General features: G+C 39.8%; 1 protein-coding gene across 20 annotated transcripts in view; it reads right to left on the bottom strand.

Annotated features, from left to right (window-relative positions):
• KMT2C (lysine methyltransferase 2C) overlaps nucleotides 1-24,279 on the bottom strand; it is a 272,287-nt gene that overhangs the window by 14,693 nt on the left and 233,315 nt on the right. For 14 of the 20 annotated variants that reach the window (XM_087860661.1, XM_087860660.1, XM_087860666.1 and 11 more), the window contains 14 exons: nucleotides 23,353-23,464; nucleotides 20,248-20,326; nucleotides 18,604-18,667; nucleotides 16,462-16,694; nucleotides 12,060-13,748; nucleotides 7,602-7,814; nucleotides 6,738-6,902; nucleotides 5,141-5,282; nucleotides 4,845-4,992; nucleotides 3,199-3,377; nucleotides 2,891-3,027; nucleotides 1,783-2,032; nucleotides 492-631; nucleotides 8-115 (listed from right to left, as the gene is read on the bottom strand). In XM_087860661.1, coding sequence (XP_087716787.1) covers nucleotides 8-115; nucleotides 492-631; nucleotides 1,783-2,032; nucleotides 2,891-3,027; nucleotides 3,199-3,377; nucleotides 4,845-4,992; nucleotides 5,141-5,282; nucleotides 6,738-6,902; nucleotides 7,602-7,814; nucleotides 12,060-13,748; nucleotides 16,462-16,694; nucleotides 18,604-18,667; nucleotides 20,248-20,326; nucleotides 23,353-23,464 — 3,659 coding nt within the window. The remainder of the gene's footprint in view (nucleotides 1-7; nucleotides 116-491; nucleotides 632-1,782; nucleotides 2,033-2,890; nucleotides 3,028-3,198; nucleotides 3,378-4,844; nucleotides 4,993-5,140; nucleotides 5,283-6,737; nucleotides 6,903-7,601; nucleotides 7,815-12,059; nucleotides 13,749-16,461; nucleotides 16,695-18,603; nucleotides 18,668-20,247; nucleotides 20,327-23,352; nucleotides 23,465-24,279) is intronic. The other 6 variants (XM_087860675.1, XM_045792268.2, XM_045792269.2 and 3 more) reach the window with 4 other exon arrangements.

The following is a 24,279-nucleotide window of genomic DNA, read 5'->3' as shown; positions in this document are numbered from 1 at the left end:
GTCTTACCTTGCTTTCTGAGTTTTTTGCTTGTGTGGTTGAGGCATAAAGAACGAAGCAGTTATTACTACAAAAGACGATGTCCTTCTCCGCTCTATGGGAGCTTTCTCGGGAATCCTGAAAAGCAAAGAGAAAGGTGTGGGGATCTCAAGTCAAAATTTCATAAAAACAAGATCTACCTATTGTTGGTTTTATGCTATGTTAAAAGTGAAAGTAGCTATCTTAAAAGTAAGAAAGTAACTCCCTGCCAATAGTTAGCATATAATTTAGCCAAAGAGAAAATAAATGTACAAAATTAAACTTTATTATCCATACTTCACTCTATTTAGGCATAATATTCAGTTTACCAGTCTGCTGTCACTGTTTGGTTTTAAGCTAAACGTGTCAAATATATGCTGAGGCTACTTCTTGGAACCTGTGTCCCGTGGAGCCACCGTAAGGGGCCTCTTCCTGACCCAGGAGCAAAGCATCCAGCGTCCGAATCCCGAAGTACCTTGTTCACAAACGCCGGATCTCTGGAGGACCTGCGCACGCCGCTTCCAAGGATAACGACTTTGCAGTGGCAGCACCACTGCGGTCGGAGAGCTGCGCTTTCTGCGATACCACGGCCAGAATCCTTATACCCCGGAAGACCTAAATGCAGAAGACTTCCGTTAGTGATTCAAATAAACCAGTAACACAATGTAGTACAAGGTGTGAAACTGCACTAAAAAAACTTAGAACATGGCGCACTGAACTTACCTGGTATTATTCTTTACTAATAAAAATCTTACCTTCTAAGCAGTGGTGACAGGGCATCTATTACATGCATGGCCCTGGAGTATACATAAGAGGGACACACCTATTCTCAAGCAGCTGGGGAAACAATGCTTGTACGCGAGGAGCACAAGAGAAAACCAATCCACCATGATGCTAATATTCACCCTCAGTGCAAAGAGAGTGGGGTGGGGGATACTACTTTCGTTTGAGGGTTAAAATGATAAAAAATGTTTTATGAAAGACGAAGAGGTACGTGTACAAGAGTCTTAAGTAAGTTCAGTGATTTGGAAAGTCGCAGAGGGCTGAGGAGAGTCCCGGGGCCAAGATAAAAACGTGGTCAGAAAATTCAAGGCACATTTGGAGCGTATCAGCCATGCAGGACGTGGGGGCAGAAAGGAGAACAGAGAAAAATGAGTAAGGCAGGAGCAGCTGGAGGCCGAGCTCAAAAACCCAGCACAGGCAGCTCTCCGTAAGTGTTCACGGACGAGAAGTGAGGAGCTGCCAGGTCCTGAGAGCAGGGGAGGGACCGAAACAGGACTGTGAGGGAACGGGGCAAAGGGGTGGGCAGAGGCAGAGGGGAGGAGGAGGCGGCCCTGCCCTCGATACGAAGGTGCCAGCGCATCCCTGGGAAGAGCAGGGCCGGTGGAGACAGTGCACAGGCCCAACGAGACGGAAATGGGGGTGCAAGGCACAGAAGGATGAGGGAACCCAAGCACAGCTGCCAGCTGCGTGTGCACCTGGAAGAAGGGCAGTCAGGGTGGCGGGCCCTTAGGAGATGCAGGAACAAAATCCACGGGAGGGTCAACAGCCTGCACAGAGAGCTGGCGCTCTACTACTTCCTGGGTGACACCCCAACCACTAACGTCACATCACACCGCAGAAGACAGAGCACAGAAGGTTCAGTGACCCAGGACTATACCAACACACTGTCGCTTGTTCAAAAGTAAAGTGGGATTTTAAAGAGAATAAGCTTAACTTGTAAATGGAGAATGAATTTGAGGGTAAGGAAACGTGAACTAGCTCACCATTGCTGGCTGGAGGGAACGGCACATCAGGCTGCTTCAGCCGGTAGGAGCTGGCTAGTCTGGGAGGGTTTGCAGGTCCTGGCGGCGGCCCGCGAAGAAACAAATGCTGTCGACACTCCAAACCTGGGTTTACTCGGTGGCTACTGACCAAACCCATGGATGGAACATCTGGAGCATTACTAACCTCATAGCTGTTAGGAATTCGGACATGGAGAAGGTCGGAAAATGCAGCCACCACACTGCTAATGTTCTAGAACAAAAATGTGAACACTGTGTTAACCCCCGAAGGCGACAGTGAGCCACAGAAGCACACTGCGTCCTTCAGGGGACTGTCATCTGCAGGACATGGACAATGCAAGCAAATCCAACCACGTTCACTTAGACTTCACAGTCTCCGGGGAAAAAAATCATTTTAATGGACCAGGATCCCCATCCAGCTTTCCTAACAGAAATCCTCATACAGGGATCCCAAGTAACGTTAAGTATTTGCATGAGCGTGAAAGTATTCTAGCTACAGGAAACCGCCACAAGGAGGGAGCTAAACTTAATCAGGTTTCACAGCTGGGCAGAAACTTCCTGTGAGTAGACTCTGTCCAGCTCTGGGCAGGTCTGCAACAGCCCACGAGAATGCTGTCACACCAGGGCTAAGTTATATTGACGGCCAAAATGTCCTATCATTGGACCATCAGTACAGTTGCCAATATCCTCATAGAATCAAGACAGAAAAAAATTCTCAGCAATTTATTAGTGCTTGGTATGAGCAGACCTGAACATTTACAATGCTTCTGTAAAACTTGTAGGGTCGACAAAGTTCTTTTTCATGGCTTCATTTTCTATGTGTAGTTATCGAAAGGTTTTTCTCTAAAGGACACAGCCTTTAATAGAAACATGAGAATACTAACTTCATTTTGCCCCGGCTACAGCTGAGATTCCTGGAATGCTTATTCCAGGGCTCAGAAGCAGCCCAGACATCTGACTGTTCGTCCTAGCTCTGACTGTGACTTCTGTCTGCCGTGACCCTGCTGTACACGGCTTGCTCTAAGCCACCTGACACCCCCTTAAGAACAGGGACACGGTTTATAATGTTAAAAAGCTATTTCATCTTTACCTCAGCAGCTGTAGGATGCAGGGTAATTGCCACAGATATAAGACCCGATCGGGGACCATTCGGGGATGAACCAAAAGGTGGTGTGAAAAATAAAGTGCCTGGCTCAGTTTTGATGTCATTCCTTCGAGATTCCAAACCTTAAATAGGGGAGAGAAAGGAAGAAGGAGGGAGAGACGGAAAGAAGGAAGGGAAGAGGGGGAGAAGGGAGGAAGGAAAGATGGATTGAGTGTTAATGGCTTTTCAAAATATCAACATTAGTAAACTGGCATACTGTCAGGAGAAATCTATCAGCTGAGTACTCTCCCTACCTTTCCCAGCACTGCTGGGAAGAATCGGAATGATGGGGGACGGCACAGGCTCCGGAGGCTCCTCTTTGACCAAGGACAAATCCGGGTATCTGCTCACTTCCATCCCAACTACACTCTCAGGAGAGGATGAGGGAACAAAACTGTCAGGAGTGTCCCGATCACCACCGTGATCCTGTATCCTGAGAGAACAAACACAACACGTCAACATGTGCAAATCCACCAGCGGGGGCTTCCTGCACCAACCCAGCCCTGTCTACAAGTGAGACTAGGAGGTTCCCTTGGACAATGGCAATGACGTAAGAAGCCAATGAACAGGTTCAAGGCCAAAAAAGAAATTTCTCGGAAAAAGACCTAAGAAACACATTCAACTCTTAAGCAGTTTAAACAGTAGGTTTCCTCCTGACTAAACTTCAGCATCAAAGTTTAAAGACCTGCCAAAGAAAGAAGCCGTTCAGATTACAATCCAGCAGAGAAAGGATGGATACTCACACCTCTGCCAAATTCCAGATCCCCGAGACGATGGGAACAGTCTGCAGCCAGAAAAGGAAAGAGCCATCTTGCACACCCCCACACGCACAACCGCAGAGCCCGCTGTGGGGCTGCTCGTAGCGGCAACGTGGGGAAAACTTGGTCATTAGGGCTTCACAGGCCTTTATCTTTCCTAATTGATCAAGTACGGTGAAAAGAAGAAGAGAATGGTCTAGCCCAAGAAACTAGAGGTTAACTAGGGTGACTGAGATCAGAGGGCAAGTGCAGTCTCAAGCTAGTGGTGCAGAATACCCCCAAACCTGGGATCTCCCACTCTCCCCCCACAAAGGAGGCACTGTGATATGGAGACAAAATGAGCAGCAGCATTATGAGGAGACCAAGAGTGGCTTCCAGAGGGAGTCCCCGTGAAATCCGGGAGTGGAGTGGGTCCCTACCCTTAGGGCACCACACATGCACACCTAGGAGGCTGCCTCCCACAGCTGCTCCTGATTTCTAGCAGTTAAGATGCAGAAGAGAGCAAGGAGACCTGGATTCTAAATCTGGACGAGTAACTTCTCCTTTTTGGTCCATAGTTTTCCCGTTAGCAAAGTAAGGGACTTAACCTAAATGATGTCTCTGATTATCCAAGAAAGAGAGAATCGTCTGATGAAGTACATAAGAACCTTTCCTAGATCTAACTAGGTGGGTTGTGGTTATCTACTAAGGGAAGTAGTAATCTTCTACTCCCCAGTCAGAATCTTGGGTTGAAAGAGCTGACACAAAGAAGTACAAAACTCTGGACGGGACAGTCCTTAAATTCTCTTCCCCAAAAGCATTCTCCGGTATCTGTAACTGCTGCTCTTTTATTTTAGACATCTGCAAACATCAGTGAGTGATGATCCTTGAAATATTTTGCATAGAGACTCTCATTGCCTTAATGTCCACTTATTTGTTGAACTTCCTATACCACCGAAGAATTTTAAAATGTACAAACTAATTTTATAGTAAGAATGTTTTGCAAACTAAGTCCTAAAGAAAACTTCACCAAATTTTCACCCCTTAAATGTTTTTACACACTATCCCTATAGACATTCTGCTAAATACATACATATTTTTAAAAAAAATATGTGAGCTAACTAAATAATAACTTTAAAAATGTGAGAAAAAAGAACCCCTACCTTAATTCTTCCTGATTATTATGAGGTGGTGTTGGCAGTGAAGCTGGGACATCAACTGTCTTGGGGCCTTGAGCAACAGCTCTGGCTAACAAGTCATCCTGGGGTCTGAATGGCAGCTGAAATGGTTTCGGTCCTAGACTTTTGGTAACTGGAAAAGCGAAAACACAGAACCAAAAATATATTTAATCAAAACAGATACATGGGGAGAATGTCACAAATTGATAGCCTCTTCACCATACACAGCTGGCAAAGGCATACTCTTCAAAGGTGCACGACTTGGAGGAGTATCATCATACCTTCATGGCTCATTAATGCGCCGGCTCTTCCAGCAAGTTCTTCAGTTGTCGCAAAACCATTTGCCATCTTCTGACAAGCCATAGGAGGTGGTGTAGGAGGAAGAGAGGCAGGGGGTGTTGGAGGATTACTTAAATTATTCTGCTGCAGGAGACCAAAAAATTTTAAATTATATGCTACAGAGCAAATATGCCATGACCTTGCTAAAACTTAGTTCTGTGAATTTTTAGCACATGGAAGCAAGGCTACAGAAATGTCATCAAGATGCATCTTCATTCCTAAATGCACACACCAACAAGGAAAATAAATGTACAAGGCCAGGAGGTTTTTGGTGGAAGAAATACTCATGCTTGTATGGACAAATCAGCCATTTGCTTACTCGGCCCAGCTTGAGTACTTGAAATTAAGAAGCGAAGTTACATTATTCTATTTTGCACATCTCTTTCCAAATTTCATTGTTATAGCCAGTGAAAGACAGCTTTAAAATTCAACCAATAAATTACAAAAAGTTCTCAAAAATTCCATTATTCAGTTCTCATTAAGATATGCCCCCGTTCTATTAAAAAAAAACCCCAACAACAACATAAAAAAAAATTGACAATGTGTGGCTCTAATCCTATAATTACAACTCACATCCTCAATATTAGAATCTAGATTGCCCAAAACCTCTATAAGAAGCAAAGTCATAGCAGTAACACTGGAATGGCCACATCATTAACAATGGGAGTCCCCTCCACACATTTCTCTCTGGTTAGCATGTGTCATCAATTTGTCATTTGTTGATTGATCAGTCTCTCAGGGATTGTTGGAATCTACCAATAATACCATGAGAACCAAGTGCAAGGTGAAATTACAAATCTGGCAAAGATCTGGGATTTCATGAAGGTAATGAAGTTGTGTTGGAGAACAGCTTGCATCAGAAGAGAAGGCATTTACAAGAGTAAGGACAGGTTCTAACTGAAGAGAAAAGCCGACAATGATAATCAATGGAGCATCACAAGAGAATGACTTTAATACTAAAGTAAGAAGAGAAGCCCTCCAGAAAACTGATGATACCCTCCAATATTTTTGCAAAAAGATCATTTTACATAAGTCAGATGTGAAGTAAAGAATGTCTAATGAGGCTATTATAAAACACAGCTAAAATAATAACACCAAAAGATAAATTTGAATTAGCTTGGTATTTTAGTTTAAGAATTAATGTCTAGTTGTAATTAGTACCTAAATCATTAGACAATATACATTTTTCAATTTTTTTTCATTTCATTTTTCGGGGAAAATTACTAACTACATTTTTTATTCTATTTACTATGTATTTGGATTCATTTTTAAGAGTTAATAAAGGTCATAGGAAAACAGGTATTTTCTCTACCATGGAAATACATAATGGATGTTCTTCACTACTTGTATTCTTACCTATAAAAAATTACAAATGTTTATGTTAGAAACTCTTCATCCAGTGAAATTTCAACCTTTTAGCTGAACTAATAAAGTTTAAATGAAACTTGGAAGATTAGATGGAAAAACAAGACAAGCTCTACCAATTCTGATATGGTATCCAAAGAGGAAGCAAGGTAAGACCTTGACGAAGAAACATACCTTGTAGATCAACTGAGAATAGTAATCCGAAACCCCTTCAAGGGTAGCACTGCCAAAAGTTCCTAGAAGTCGGCTCCCACTATTAAATTGGCCACTGCCATAAGGAAGAAAGTGCGCAAAGTTCACTCCAATGATTGGTTCCATTAGAGGGAGCAGAGAGAGCTGCTATTAAAAAACACATTGAAGAGTAATGTACACGGTCAACAAAACAGAGCGTTTCGCAACTTTTCTAAGACCAAAGGCAACTTAGTCCAATAAGGCTTGAGAAAAACAAGACTTAAAAATCTCAAGTATCAAAATGCTAGAATAAGTGAGAGAGACCACAGAATCTCTGAGATATATTTAAAAATGAGCTTTATTCTTATCTGTCTTAAAGGGATGCTGCCAGGCATCTAACAAGAAAAACACGTTCCTTATCTTTGCTCAGCAAGAATCGGGGTGTGAAGGGAGGCCAGGTACCCCCAGTGGCACTCTTAGTGGCTGTCTCCCACCTTCCGTAACAACTACAAAGCTGTAAGAATAGAGTTTACTGCGGGGAGACCAGCAGCTGCATTTCCTTGCATCCAGAGTCACAAGTAACACGGACAGTTTTTCTTGGTGCTGAGGCTGCTCCTTCTGAACACAAGTAAACCTTGACCATCTAATTCCAGCTATCTTACTGCCATTTTCAGGTGCCAGTAGGATATGGCGCAGTTCTGCTTGCAATTAGGAAATCTACTAGACTCCTTGTTGAGACATCATTTATCCTTGTAACTACTTAAATTAGGAAATATGGTGATAAAGAGAAAATTTCCGTTTAACAGGGTTGAAAAAGCATCTGATGCCTCACTTGACTTTCTAAAGGAGCTGCTCCGAGCGACTCACCTGCTTCAGGTGGGTAAAGGTGTCGGTGGTGGAGTACACAGCTTGTTTCTCCTCTTCATCCTTCTTCCTTTTCTTGGAGCGAGGCGCAGCCTTCTCCCCTGTCCTCTGAGCCCGTTTGTTTCGAGGTTTCTTGGTTTCACTTCCTCCATCTGTTTTTGGCAATTGGTTGTTGCCACATCCAAAAACACCTTGCATTTGAGCCCCCAAAGTTTGCTAATACAATTGGAAAGGTTAAGAGATAAGTGAACTATTCACATGCTGGATTTTGCAGTTCATGCTAATCCAGTTCCAGCCTATGACACATATTCCTAACAGGGGTACTAAAAGTTGAGGAAAGGCAGTGGCCTCAAATGGTCTGTTTTCTGAAATATCATCCCCTTTTCAAACATTATTCTCAAGTACAAAAATTGTTCAGCTGCAAAGCTTGTGGAAAGAGCAGAATTCTTAAGTGTGGCTACTTTCCCTCTCAGAGCAAGCATTGCTCCTCAGGCAGGACCACGCGGGTGCCAGTGTAGACCAGAGCTCCGCGGCCCTGCTCTCTGGAGGCTGTGGAGGAAGGCGTGCTCTAAGCCAGATGGCCGTAACAGCCCCTGCACCACAGTCTTGGGGAGTTATTCTGTGTTCCCCTTAGGGAAGGGTGAAATACAAGGACTGCAGAAACAACAGGTAAGTTCCACAGCCTATGCACCTTCAGTGAGAGGAACAGCTAGCCTCAGATCAATAAAAACAAACAGCACTGGTCATCCAAATTAGCTCATGATCACAGATGTGACTGAGTAACAACTGCTCTATACTTAAAGGCAATGAAAGGGCCTACGTATATGCTAGCAAATAAACCCTTTTCAAAAACAACAACAACAACAAAAACCTTTCTTTTTACTTAGTGGCTAAGAAGAAGTGAGAATAAACCAGTCCTTGAAGAGGTTCTTAAAGGTACTGCTATCAATACCTAAAAATATGGGCATTTTTTTTAGGGGCCATTATTTCTAAACTTTACAGTTACACTTTGCTAGACAGGTAACTACAGTTGCTAGACTTATTTTGATGTATTCGGGACTGAATCTTTGAGGGTTTGAAGATTATAGTTTCCAGTTTTATTCTAAATGGCTTGAAGCATGCGTGGCAACATTTTTCTGTAAAAAGCCAAATAGTAGTATTTCAGGGTCTGCAGTCCATACAGTACCTATCGTAACTACTCAACTCTGCCCTGGTACTGCCAAAGCAGCCACAGGGCATTCATCAATGAACAAGTGTGGCTGTGGTCCAATAAAACTTTTTAAGTTCATGGACACTGAACTTGAATTTCATATAATGTTCACATGATGTGAAATATTACTCTTCCTTACGTTTTTTTCAACCATCTGAAAATGTAAAAACCATTCTAAGCTCAAAAAAGAAAGGGTAAAAGATCTAAGCAGGCTCAAACTACCCACCACAGGGCGAGATCAATGGTTCTCAAAAAGTAGTGCCTGGAGCGGCAAAAGAAGTACCACTTAGGTGGGGCTGGTTAGAGATGCACATTCCCTGGTTCCACTCCAGACTTACTGAAATCAGAAACTCTAGGAGTGAGGCCCAGCGCCCTGTGTTTCAACAAGCCCCTTAGGTGATTCTAATATATTAAAGTTTTGAGAACCACAGGCCTAGAACTGTGTGCGTCTCCATATTCATATGCATATGAATCATGTGGGATCTTATTAAAAAACACATTCTGATTGGTAAGTCTGTGCTGGAGAATAAGATTCTGTGTTTCTTAAAAAGTTCCCACGTAAGCTCAATGCTACTGATCCCCAAGGCTGCACCTGGAGTAGCAAGGACCTAAGAATTTCTTATTGGCTTATAAGAGATTAATAATGTAGTTCCTTATTAAGTATGTTTGAGTCAAGCACTTTAAGTGCTTTGCAGACATTATCTCAAATCCTCACAATTACCCAAAAAAGCAGGTATTACTGCATTTCAAAGAATACTTCTAATTATTGGAGAGCACAAAGGTTAAAAATTATCCAAATATCTGAGATAAAAAGTTAACATTTTAGTGTATCTGTGTTCTGTCTTTTACCTACACCTACATATATTGTGTTAAAACACAATAGACACACTTTGTATTCTTTTATTTTAGTGGCTTGAGATTGTTTCCCATGACATTAAACATTCATATATAGCATAAATTTTAGAGGTTGCAAAAAAATAAAAAATCTCATTCAGATATAGCTTTATAGAAATAATAATTTAATCAATAACTACTGCACTAAACTTATTTTCTTTCTCTTAAATTCTCTCATTTTTTATTAGTAGACAAGACATTAGTTATTCATGTAGTTACATCTTTGCATATTTTAGAATTTTATATTCCTTATGCCAGATTCCTCAATACGTAATTATAAGGTCAAAGGTATGCACCTTTTCCAGACATTACCAGTAGAATGTGTTTTAAACTCTTAAAGATTGCAGAAACCCTACATAATAGGGAATAGTATTACTCCTGCTGTGTAGATGAGGAAATCAAGGTACAGAAAGGGCCGAACCCACCCAGACCATCATCCCGGTAAGTGATGACACATGAACTTAATTCAGGCTGAGTAGTAACCTCATAATCTTTCCAAGAAGGCTCTACCACTCACTGCACAGCAACCGGGAAGATGCTCTTTTCCTAACCCCAACTTACGTGTAAAGAAACAGACTCACCAAGGAGGAAAACCTGGTCTATCCAACTACTGCCACAGTAATTTTGCCTGGAGTGTGGCTAGAAAGTAAATGGGATTTCATCACTTGTAAACTGGGGATAATAAGTGTTCCTGACATATGACTAAATGATATCTCGGGCAAATGCTCAGCATAGGATACCTACACCTGGAATATGGTAAGGCATCATTACCCCTGGTAATAAGGCACCTGACCCCTTGCCACCCTCCTAAATGGATATGAGAATATGTGGCACAGTCCAAACACACACACATATATATATATATATATATATATATATATGATCTCGTTCCTTTTCCTATCATAATATCCTCTCTATATAATGCAATCATCAGTATTAAGACTTAGCTTCAATTCCATACACTGAGTACTTCTTATGTGCTAATACTGTATTAAGTACTGAGAATACAAAGGTGTTCAAGAAGCAGGCTATGCCCTTCAAGAAGCTAATCAAGTGGTATTATAAAAACTGCTATGTGAGCATATGGGCACCGACACATCTGAGAACGGCTGAGCTGAGAGAGGTCTAGGGAAGATGATTCTAGAACTGAATTTTAAAAGAAAAGAAGACATTGGCCAGATGTAAAAAAGAAAGGAGAGCAACAGGCAGAATCAGCAGCATATGGCCACACGTGGCAAGGTGAAATCAGAAAGACCTTCAGAGGATTGCCAAGTAGTTCAGTATTCCTAGGGACACAGACGCAGTGGAGAGAGTGGTTAGAGACTGGGCATATTTGGTGGTGACAAATAGGACTAAAAAAATATTACTGCTAAAGTTTACAAAAGTTACCTGAATCTATCAAGCCAGTACTCAATCTCTACAAAATGGTCCAACACACAAATAGGAGAAAACAAAGAGTAAGACAACACTTGCTGAAAGAACGGCTTCATTAACAAACCTTAAAATTGAAAATCTGAACAAAATACACCACTTCACCCCCACTCAATTAAAAAATGAAAACTGTAAAATCCCAACTGAGAAGCACTACAGCGAAAGCTTAATGAATACACCAGTAATGGTACTGCAGCTTCTGAAAGATAAGGAAGCAAGAACATTCAAGCAGACCAACTCTTACAACCCAGAAACCCCAGTTTGGGAAATATCTCAAGGAAGTTCACTGAAACACAGGGGATGGAATCTTGTAAAGGTATATTTACAAAGAACCTCTTTATACCAAAAAAAAAAAAAAAAAAAAAAGCAAACTCAATGTTTTGAGGGCAGAATATTGAGACACAGGAAACCATAAAGATAAAATAGTAACTTAAAGGTAAAATAGTGTAAGATTCCATTTGTATTAAATCAGGTATTAATACATTGGAACGCAATGGATTCCCAACATGGGTTACCCCTGAGAGTCCCCACAGAATTAACGGGTACAGGAGCTATCTTCTGTATTTCAAAGAGATTAATGGAAACTGCATACTTATTTGCAATAAAGATACACAGACATTCACTCTTTGCTTCAGTTAGATCAGCTCAATGTGGTAATAATCAGCTGACAGGCATGTGTTACATATGAAATGTATTAGTACATGTCTTTGATTTTTGAAGAAAAAGTAAACAAATTATTACTTAATATGGTTTATGGGTGTGTGAGTCAAAACATGGGCTCCTCAGAGGTAGAAATAACATTAAAATTTGTCCTTTAAAAAAAGTTGTCCTTGTTGAAATTAATATCGTGGTTGGCACTAATCTGTAACTGTAACTTAAAACAAAGGGGAGACAAGGAAGTTGTCGTTTTCAGGGAGCACACTTACCAATCCTTCAACTGGGTTCTGCCTCTCAACGAGTTTGTTATCCTTTGTACAGTCGTCTTCTGAACAAAAGCTGCCTTCAGGTTTTTGACTTAAAAGGGAAGATGATTTTTTATTTTTCAGCAGATGCTTCAGAAGTTCATTGCCCGAATCTCCCTTGGCAGCAGGGGCCCCAGACGCCTGGGGAGGACTCTGCCCCGAGGGGACAGGACCAGCCACAGCTCTTTCTTCGGCCCTGCTCCCCGTCTGCCCCTCCAGTTCAGGCCCATCTTGGCGCGGGCACCGCTGCGGCTCAGCTGCCTCTAGTTTGACCTCTTCGGCGGCGGCAGGGGTTTCCATGGAGAGCTTATCTGCCTCCAGGTTTGCAGAAGGCTGTGGATTTGGAGTTCCCTGTGATAAATCACTGTGGGGCAGCTTGTTTTCCAACTCTGGACACAGCTGGCCGGCTGCCGTGTTGGGAGTTGATGGGCAGACGGGCTCCGCTGACTCAGGTTCGGCTTGTGGAGGAAGCTCGCCGGGTGTGTTCACTGTAGGCGTGGAGGTAGTTTCTGAGATACTTGGGGTCGGTGGAGCAGTTATATCTGAGTGGGGGGTGGACGGCGCCCTGGTGGATTCCACATCCTCATCTTTCTTCTTCTTTCTTGTTCTTTTCTTTTTCCCTTTTTCTTCTGGGATTATGTCAGAATACAGCTGGATGAGGGACTGGGCTGATCCTGGATAACCTTGTCCATGGGTTGCTGCAGGGTCTTGGCCACAAGGGAGACTGCTAGTAGCTACTGCAGGTGCCGCAGGTAAAGCAGGTGTAAAAGGAGGCCTCACTGGGGACTGCTGGAAGCTGGCCCCAGAAAGACCTCCATGTACCTGCTTGACAGAATGGAAATTTGGGCTTCCACCAGGAATTGACGGTGAATCAGGAACAAAGGAGGGAGGTCCTATCTGCCTTCGCTCACTGGTTTGCATGAAAGTCTGGGTAGGAGGGGAATTAATAGATCCCTGTTGTATAGTCTGCTGCTGTGAGCCCTGCCCCATTTGCTGTTGGTGCTGTGGAGACTGCGGAAGGGGCCTGGGAGGCTGGGGGAAGTCACAAGGCAGGTCAGAACTGTAGAACGGAATCTGGGAGCGCAGCGGGCCATGCGGCTGCATCCCCACCCCCTGCTGCAGAGCTCTCTGTCTGTCTACCTCTTGCATGAGCTGGATTCGTTGTCTTTCCTGCTGTTCTCGTAAACGTTCCTTTCGTTCCCGTTCCTGGAAACTTTCACTGAAGGGGTTATTGTCATCAAATTCCACCCGTGGTGGTGGTCCACTCTGTGGATTTGCACTGGACACCGTCCCTGGTGCTGGTGTGCAAGTTCTTATTGGTAACTGGGCAACAGGAGGCTGAATCCTAGCAGGATTGAGGGGGAGGTGGGCAGGAGCACTGGTAGGCTGCCACCCAGGTAAACTAGGCATTCTAGCAGGGCTGGTGTGCCCTGAAATGACTGCTGTGTGCTGCTGGTGCTGCAGCTGCTGTGGCACCATGGGGAAGCTGGGCTGGCTCATGGCAGGTGGGGTGGCACCTGGAACTAGGGGTGGCTGGGGCTGGACACCTGGCATTACGGTAGGCGGGGCCATTGCACACTGCTGCTGCTGCTGCTGCTGCTTGATCCGGTAATCTTCAATCAGCTCGGCATGCTCTTTCTGTTGCTTACGGATCTGGAATCATAAAGTTAGGCTTACTCATCTATTTATACTGCAGGTATCGAACTACATCACTGGCTGATGATTACAGTGGGGGTTATATATAAGGCAGATTTTGCAGAGGCAAAAGTATTTTGCTTAGGCAGTGGCAAAAATCACAAAAATTGGATCAATAAGCACTAACTAAAGACTGCCAATCTTTTTAAGAATAGCATTTTCCTAAAGTCATTTGTAAAATTTCTTTACATAAACCAAAAACAAATTCGAAATACATTTTTCTGAAATACATATTTTAAAAGCCTTACCACAAAAGTCATAAACTATTTAAGTGACACATCAAAAAGTAAGATAAAACAATAAACAGGTCAGCGAACTGACCTGCCTGAGAACTTACATTAATACACACGGTTAGAATAACCAAGATTTAACTCAAACTTGAACCACTTAAACAAGTTAAGATTTCATTGCTTAAGTATACAAAAATCACAGAAGATATTAAAACAAGATGAAATACTAGCAGGTACACCACTCTGCCCCCAGGTTAAAACAACTAGATTGGTGAAACTCTTCGGATTTAAGGGATCACATAATCAAATTCTAATTTCTAAAAAACATCCGAAACTCTGAGGTAGTATTTTAAATAGTTCCTAATCTGCTCCTAATATAATGACTGACTTGTGTCCGTTAATTCATTCCAAAAACCCTTATGCCACGATGTACCAGGTGCTACGGACCAATCTCAGTAACGATGCAACCCCCGTCCTCGAGATGCACTTGCTCGGGAAGGGCAGGAAGCGAGGCCCGGTGCTGCACGTGTCCTCTGTAACCACCCAACTTTATATGCACACTACACTAGCACACCAAGCCCAGCAGTTCTCATTGTTTTTCAACTTATTTTCTTTAGTTTCTCAGACAGACTGGCAAGCTCTCTGCACATAATGGTTTTGGTGGGTCTCCAGTGGCTGCAGAACTATCTAATTTTCTTCTTTCCTGACCAGGTGCCTGGCTGGAACTGAGGAATTACCATGTGACTGGTGAAGCAGGAGGAGTACACAAAGAGTACCTAGAACAGTATTAGCAATACAGAAAGGGGGTCATCCATGCCTTTCCCATGACATTTTAAAACACTTTTAAACATGTTATCAGTTGCTTATCTTAATGAGATTACACTGGATTGTTGGCAACTATACAGTAACAGATGATGTGCTCCATTTTCCAAGTACAGTATTAGCTTCTACATAGGATTTGATTCATGGATATGCAAAAGCCAGGCCCTCATCATAAGGAATTTATAGAAAGACACCAGAAGGCAATAAAAGTGCTAAAATTAATTTATAAGAAATACCTATCATTAAAAGAATTTTACTTGCAACAAACATGGACCCACAGAGTAAATTTAGAGAGAAGAACTCTCTCATTTCAGAACTGTCCTAGTCTTAAACAATAGGGATTACATTACAACCACCTTACTGTTGGCACCTTACTGTGGTAGCTACAGCTTGGAGATGAGACACCTGAACCAAAAAATCCCTACCCCGATAATCAGCTAGGAGCCAACATGTCACCTACCTCTGTGATGACTCAAGAGAGTCTTGTTGTGTAAATGGTGGCAATACTAGCTCCTTCAGAAAGTTGTAGAGAAGGTTAAGTAAGACGACATATGTGAACGTGTTTGCCAGACTCCAAGTTTTATTAAGTCAATCTACTCCGGACCCCTCCTTTCCTACTATTACCATCTGGATTACTTTTCAATTTTCTTTAAAAAACTAAAATTGTTAAAAGTAAAACTGACGTTTTTGGGTGTACAATTCTGTGAGCTTCACCGCACATAGAGATTAGCGTAGTCAGCACCACAGTTAAGATTCGTAAGAGTTCTATCACCCCAAAAAATGTCCTCATGCCACCCCTTTATAGTCAAAACCTCCTTCCCCCATCCCTAAGCCCTGGCAACCACTAACCATTGTCCATTCTTGTAATTTTGTCATTTCAAGAATGTTATGTAAGGGATTAGCTTCTTTCACTCAGAAAAAGGCTCCTGAGATCCATCCAGGCTGTTCTCTGTATCAGCAGCTTGTGCTTGTTTATTACTATTTCAGTGTATGGACATACCACAATTTGTCCAACTATTCATCACTGAAGGCTACCTTCGTGTTCCCAGTTTTTGGTGACTGTATGAGTAGAGCTGCTACAAATATCTGTACACAAGTTTTTATGCGAACCTAAGTTTTTAATTCACTTCGATAATAACTAGGAGTAGACTCTTAACCCATTTTGAACACTACTAATGTTTTACTTTAAACAAAAATTTAAATTTTACTTAAGTATAATTGTTATTTCAGTATGAGCATTTTGAAAAACTTCTGGCTTATAATGGAAGGTTAATAGCAAAATGGTTTCATGTGGGGTGACTGGGTGGTTCAGAGGGTTAAGTGTCTGCTGCCTTTGGCTCAGGTCGTGATCTCGGGGTCCTGCAATCAAGCCCACTGCTGAGCTCCCTGATCAGTGGGGAGTTTGCTTCTCCCTCTTCCTCTACCATTCCCTCCCACCCCATTTGTGTTCATGCACTCTCTCTCTCTAATAAATAAATAAAATCTTAAAAAAATGATTTCATTTTTCAGGAATGCATCTTTTAAATAAGATATCCCAATGTATTTTAAAACCAAAATATTGAGAAGAAATAATAAAAACATCCCACATGAAAAAGGATAACCAGATTGCTTCAAATTACCTGTTCTAGCTGTTTCTGAACCATGCTTTGCTGTTCAGTAACATGCTTGAGTTGTTCTGCATCCTCTTCTGGAAATTCACGCCCAGCTTTCTTGGCAGTACGTTGTTTTGCTGAAAGGGCCTTCTTAGATTTTCTGTGTGCACCAATTTGTTCTTCAAGATATTTCTGCTGCATCTGAAGAAGCTGTTGGGTCTCCTGAAGCCATTCTTCATACTGTTTACGCTGTGAATCATCTAAGGAAAAAATGAAAAATTCATCTGTGTTAATTTTCTAAAGGATCCAATAATGTAAAAGTTATACAAATCCATTTTGTTAGGAAATGCAGTTTCACCATGACCTTGTAATAGGTGTCATGAAAACATAATACTAAATATTAGACCACAATGTAACTATCAAATAGGAGACTTTAGAAAAATATTTATTTGAGGAAACCAAAAAAATGCAGGTTCTTAGTACACACGTTAACTTCATACTTAGAAATACTACAAATCCAATCTTTGAAAAACAGAAGACTTTTATCTAATGGAATGCTTTTCACTACTGAATTATGAAATTCTCTAACCCACATTCCAAGGCATCTATTAGGTTATATGTGTATTGTATTAATTCAACTTTACAGAATGTAAATATTTTGGGTTTTTTAAAAGACATTTTTGGAAATGTTTTGTTTTGAAGAAACAAAGGTAGGTATACTACTAAGGTACCAGAGCATGGATCAGGTATCATTTCCCATGCTGATTTTCCTAAGTTGGTAAGATTTTTCCTATTTTTTAATAGTGAAAAAATATCCTTAACTTTGAGGAAGGGAACCTAAACTCTTTTAGAACGGACCAAAATGCAGTCTACGTTTTATAAAGGAAATCCGTAAGTTAAAAACATCAGTAACTTTTATGAATTTTGTAGTTTATATTTCTATAAATAAGCAAAGATATGGAAAAATTATTAACCATGTAAAATCTTTTCTACTTTTATGACTGTCATAAGTATCTCCCCAAATAGTTATATCTCTTCATTTTGTACCAATATTCCTTCTTTATTCTTTAAGGGCACTTTACGTCACTGATGCCAAATCCCAAAAACAAAAAACAAAAAACAAAAAAAATCATCTTATGGTAGTAAAATTCAAAATATACCTTTTTGACTCACTATTAAGACAAAGAAATGAATAAATACAATTCCAAGAAGGACATTAGCTGAAAAATTACATCAATGATAACAGAATATTGTCATACAATAAGAATCCAACCAAAGCCAATGGGCACAATAAAGCCAGAAAAAGCCAGTTGGTTATATAGTATACTTGTTTTTAATGCAAATATGTACTCAAATTATAATTATGATTAAATGCAGGGGTTAATTCCAAAAGGTCAGACTTTGGGTTTGTTCCTAAACCCAGAAGTTCCAGTACATGTATGAACTTGAAATCTAGTCTACTAAATTTGAAGGGCATTTTTCAAGAACAGGCTTTTTCACAAGATTTCAGAAGTTCTGCTTCTGGTAGAATGAGACCTACCGCAAGGAAAGCCTTTCTGGTTTCTGGAACCAGGAGAGCAGAGGTGAGCAAAATGAAAAATAATGGTGAAAAAAAAGTTAGCTAAACAGTCTGAAGATTTCAGAAAGGTTCAGTTTGGGGAGAACTTTAAATACTATCCTGAACCACCTTGGGACCCCTGAAGATAACTAGACAGGATTCCATGGCATCCTCCATCCTTGACCTTCACACCATGCTGCTAACCCAACTTATTTCTAAGCATATTCCCTTTGTTGTTCCCATTTAGTTTCCTTGTCACTTAGGCAGACAGTCATTAGAACAAGAAGTGGTTTAATTCTACAGATTGTAAAGTGCCCAATCTATACATAAAAACAGCAAGAACAATATTGAAGAGAATGGGGAAGATGGTTTTTCTGTATTAAAATATTGACCTCTAACTAGAATTCTTCATGCACAGAGAAAAAGAGCAATGAAAATACATGCCTTCAGGAACAGATGTCTAATAGGGCAGTGATGCTCCATAAAAGATGAGGGCACTTCGACTTAAAGTAACACATCTACACTAACTCCAATTTTTTTTTAGAAGAACACAAATATAGCGCAAACAAGCAATCCCCAGAGAACACATAACTTATTAGATTTATACTTACTGACAAAGCCTGGACCAAAATTTGGAGGATTAGGCCTAGAAATCTGATGTGTTATACTGCCATCCTAAAATAAGTAAAATTTACAAATAGGTTTATTCCACATTTCAGTTAAAGGGGGAGAAATTAAAAAATTTTTTAAAGATATAAAAAAAAAAAGAAAGAAAAAGAAATGGAAGGAAAAACCCCCTTAATTTCCTAAGACATCTTTAAAGCTTTGATTTTTTTACAAAAAGTAGGACGAATTTTGTGGTGACAAACTAATTTCTGAAAATTTAAAACTATCTCTGAACTGTTTTATTTTCTAGATTTTAGTTGAAAAACAATTATGTTTGAGGTAAGGGATTACTCATCAGAAATATAATATTAGGGCAAGTCAAATATCATTAGTACTTAGGTAGAGATCCACATAAACTCCCACTTTTTGATGAAATCTACCTGGCTTTTTCTGCAATTAAGACATAAACATGGGTTCCAGATTTACTTAAACCCACTGTATGACACAAAGTTATTTACAAATAAGAACCACTGTCTCTAACATGCACAAATAATAAAATAAATATACACTTATTAAGCATATTAGTCTTATTTCCTAATCAAATATCTTGTTTCTTCCAGGTAGACTGAATAAATAGTTATCAACCTAAGAATTCCCTGGCAACACTCTGATAAATAAAATTAACTTTGAAAAAACATTTACTCAGTTGTTACAAGTTCTGTTAGACATGAGCTGCACACAAGGTAACAGTTATCAATGTTACTAGCAGCCAGAACACTTCAGGTAATCCTTATAATACTGCAAAGCACGTGGTGTTAACATCTGACAGATCAGAAAACAGGGGTTAAAGAACTTGCCCAATGTTGCACAGTAAATTCATAGTGGAACTGAGATTTTTTCTTTTTAACTCTGCTATGAAGTCTATGCTTTTTCCACTCTATCAGATAGTGCCTCTCTCTTCTTTTAATAATGAAAAGAATATAATTATCAGCACAGTAAATCTAAGGCACAACTGTCATGGCAAAAAAGAAAATTTCAAAAGACGTATAGTAAGTAGCTTTCTCTTTTTTTTCTTTCTAGGCAGGTAACTTGAAAAAAAAAAAAACACCTTACGAAATGAACAGTTCTACTTTCCTGGACATTGCTTGACACTAAACATTTAAATATTACCCTGAAAGCTGATTATTGTGAATGGAAAATATCTTTAAAAACTAAATTATTCCAAGGAATAAATAGCAGGACATGACTATTGACAGCAAAGTAGAATGATTATAATAATTATTTTGCAGTTTATAGCAGTTTCTACACGTCATGGATTAATTCCAAAATGTAGGACATGAAAATGTTCTTGTGGAGTTGAAAGTAAATAAAAGCAAAGCCCCAAACCCTAAGCACTTGGTTTCCCTCCAAGTGACCTTCTAACTCGTAAATATAGAGGTCCTCTTCAGAAACTGTCAATTTTTTAACCTCAGTTTGGCTTTCCTTTAACAAGTAATAAAATGTCTTTATTTCTGCTGAGCCGAGAATGTACTCTGGCAGTGTTTTAAGGTTTCTACTGCTTTCTGAAAGTGGCCTCTCTAAGAGTAGGGTTTGGTGAGAAGCACAGGAAAGCGTGCCCGTCTCGGGTGACTAGTGACAAGCAGCAGTACCTGAGCAATCGCCTGTGGGAGGAGACTCTGCCCTTCACCAGTCTGCACTCCAGTCACGGACTGGCCCACAAAGGGGAACCTGTGAGAAGGAAGTACTATGTATCAAAATGATAGGCATTTAGAATGAAAATTAAGTGCTTAACAATTTCCTCTTCCAGGGGAGAAAGAGCAATGGCATCAAAACCATGTATGAAAGCCCCATTTTGTGATGTATGACCACGTTTAACCCTCACCCTGCGGCTCTGAAGTGTGGACTCTTTCTACTCCTGTTTCATTTATGATGAGAGGACGATTCAAAGATTACTTAACTTCTACCACAAGGACCAAGTGGCTGAGATAAGAAGCTAGGCTAGGCTGCTCCTGGGGTTTCACTCTTACAGGACTCACTATGCCTTAAAGTAAAATTAATTCAAGTCTTCATTTACTACATACATTCTTAGAAAATTATTTCTTGTTCCAATTATTATTGGTGGGGAGTGGGGGAATGGACAAAATAGGTGAAGCTGATTAAGAGGTACAATCTTCCAGTTATAAAATAAAAATAAGGGAGGAACAGGGAGGTAAGGATGTAAAGCAGAAGGAATATAGTCAATCACACTTTAACAACTTTGTCTGGTAACAGATGGTAACTAGACTTATCGTGGCGACCATTTCATAACGTAAATATCAAATCACTATGTTGTACACCTAAAACTAATATAATACCGTAAGTCAATTATTCTTCAATAAAAAAAATCTAATTAGTAGCTTATTTTGTATTCCAAAACAAAAGATGTATCTCAATTTAAAAGTTTCGTACATTTTTGCACATTTCTATATCTAATGTTAAAGCAAATCAAAAATCTGTCACTGACGAAGAACAACCCTATATTGTTAAAAATGTTTGGCAGTTGGTTAAGTGTCTGACTCTTGATTTTGGCTCAGGTCATAATCTCAGGGTCGTGAGATGGAGCCTGGCATTGGGCTTGGAGGCTGCTTACGATGCTCTCTCTCCTCTCCCCTGCCCCCCCCCCCCATGAGCACATGCCCTCTTAATTAATTTGGCAAAATGTGACTTATTTTAATTAGAACTATAAAAACTTCATAGAAACATTACTGCTTTAATGAAAACACTTCCTCCAGAGTACCAAATGCTTTAATATAACAAGCATAATTTCCAAATTATATATCAAGTATTACACATCAGTATTTAGGTACTATTACAATTTAGAACATATGCTTTTTAATTTTTTACTCAGGTTTTTTAAATTTATATATTAACCTCCTGTCCCCATACAGCACTAATCTGGAATGATCTCTGGATCCAACTACCACTCACTGTCTATCATCCTCAATCAACACAGCACAGCACTTGAAGGAGGGACTATCACCACTTCTTCAAAGCACTCGGCAGAAGAGCAAACAACATCCTAAAACATACCAATGTATCAGTGCGTCTCTCACTGGTAGCGGTACCAATGCTGAAAGATCAGAGGTCTGATTCTGAGGCTCCTTTTTTTTTCTTTCTTAACTTGAGGTCCCTACTTTAAACTAAGTGCTGAATGAAATTAGCTTTTCCTTCTATTTTGACTACAGCAATAACTACACTATTACTAGCAGTACCATGACTTTAGCACCAGTAGAATTCACATTACTTTCTTAACAAAAGTTGCTGCACATACCTAATTTGGTCACTTAGGTTCATCATCACATACTACGAAAAAATGGTAGGTATTAGACCTATTGCTAAATTTGTTAATGCATTAAGAAGCACATACACCATAATTTTAAAATTTAAATAACTGTATTTCAAATATAATTGATTTCCTTGTAATACTACATTTTTTGGTTTTGCATATAAAATGCTGAGAATTTAAAGGCTTCACTGGAATGTCAGCAATGTTCATGACAAAAAAAGTTAAAAACCCCTGTGACAGAGAAACTGTGTAATACATGCTGTGTAATAATGAAAATCATTAGAAACCAGTACCTCTACTTTGATCTCAACAATGCTTCTTGACCATTTCCAAAGTATCTCAACAGCTGAAAAGAACTATACCTTTAAGGATTCCCAATTCACCTGAAATAACATGTCTATCTTAAATTCATGTAGATTTTCTTTCAATTCCATAATTATCCATATTCCCTTTTGTAAAAAAAAGTTCTGCAACAAGATAATTTGGCCAAACTGAGGCTCCATGCCCACTCTTTGACAGAGATTCTCGACTGCAACATCCGTGAGAATAATTCCTGGCGCTCATCAAAAATACAGATGCACTAGCACCATTTCCAGATACTCTGATTCAGGAGATCTGTGATCAACGCACTGCAACTTTTAAAAAACTACCACATAATTCTGATGGCGGCCCATAATCAAAACTTAAGAAAGACTGCCCAGCGGTTAACTAATATACCTTCAGGGGTATAATATACTCTAATTTCAGAAATCCAGAGTCTAACAACTCTTACAGTCCTGTTTAATGCATAATTTCCACTTTTCTGCTAACAGCGAAAAGACAAATTCTCCAACTGCTAACTTTCAACCATCCTCTTGACTTTTTCTTTCCTGATTCAAATTCAGTTTGGGGATATTTTATTTTAGAGATGAATTCACAGTTGCCTTAACCAATGAGGATCTTTACTGAAATGTCCCACTTTTTTCTCTTCATTATTCCTCTGATGGAATAAAAAATATTCACAGGCCTAAATAAGCTATCTTTTCTCAATACAACACTTAAATTTCTGTTTTCCTATTTCACCTTCTCATCTTCCTCTATTTTGGATGAAAGATCTCTGTCCCAAGCAGCCTTTAGTTAGATTAAAACTATTCTAAAAGCACTTAAGAGAACACACGTAAATACCCTGATTTCCTGATTAATCAAGTCAACCTTCCAACCTTCCCCTAATGTTTTCTTATGTTTAACTTGAAACTAACAGAAATTAAATCCTTACATTTGTAAAACATTTTACATTTGATCACATCCAGCTAACATCACAACCAATTTAAGTATTTATTGTTCATTCCTAGAATACAGGTTTTTGAGTTACTATATGCTTTTTCTAGGAACTAGTAATAATTCATGTACTTCTTGATGCACAGTAAAAATGAGAAACATCTTCACCTACCTGTTCATAACCATTGGTGGCATGCCCATATTGTTTTGTGCCATTACTTTATTTATGCCTTTAAGGGCCACCATTTTGGCTTTCATTATAGGATCTGTAATTGCATCAAAATCTAAAGAAGAAATATTTTAAAGTTACTTATTTCATAGTAGTTGGTTCAAGTAACACTAAGAGGTAATTTAACTATCACAAACATCATGTAATTTATAGACCCTTATTCCTTATTATAATAATCACTGTTAAAGGTTTCTGTACTGGGTAAGGAATTAGGAGATAGTAAAAACCTCATCCTGAATCTAACCTCATCTCAGTAATCTATACTTGCATAATGTTTGCATACCTCAGTCGTGCAAAAATCAGCACAAGAAGCGTGCCACATTTAAGGGAGACCGCGTAGCAATGATCTAAAGCAATGCAACTCCTTTCCATCCAACATTTTGCAATGCTGATCAGAATGGCTTCTTTAGTAAGAGAACATCACGAACAAGAAACTGCAGTTCTTTCCAACACTAAGGAATTCCACTAAGTCTAGTTACCGCTTTTTAAAAGAAAATTGTATCTATTTCCTGAGGGTATGCACCTTTGCAATAAGGATAGGCCACTGGAAAAAAGACTTCTTTGCATATAGATGAAAAAGAAATGCCCCCCCCCCCAATATGATAAAATTGGTGGTAATGCCTACAGGACAGAAGGTCAGTTTCACTGTTTAGAAGAAAGCCTTCCTTTGACATTTGCGCTTTTATTGCAAATTCTATTGGAGGCACTCAGGTATTTTAATTGCATTGCTATTTTATGGGGTTTTTTCCCCAAAATTAATAAGGTATTGGAAATAAAGAGCTTTACATGAAAAATTCTGCAAAGCATTTATCATACACCAAAGATGGCAAGAAGTTTATTTCTAACATACTTTCTTTAAATTCATCTTTC

Source organism: Ursus americanus, chromosome 3, assembly GCF_024610735.1.
Source record: "Ursus americanus isolate L20-20 chromosome 3, mUrsAme1.1.p, whole genome shotgun sequence".
NCBI lineage: Eukaryota > Metazoa > Chordata > Mammalia > Carnivora > Ursidae > Ursus > Ursus americanus.
The sequence above is the reverse complement of the archived record's forward strand: the minus strand, read 5'-3'. Positions and strand labels throughout refer to the sequence as shown.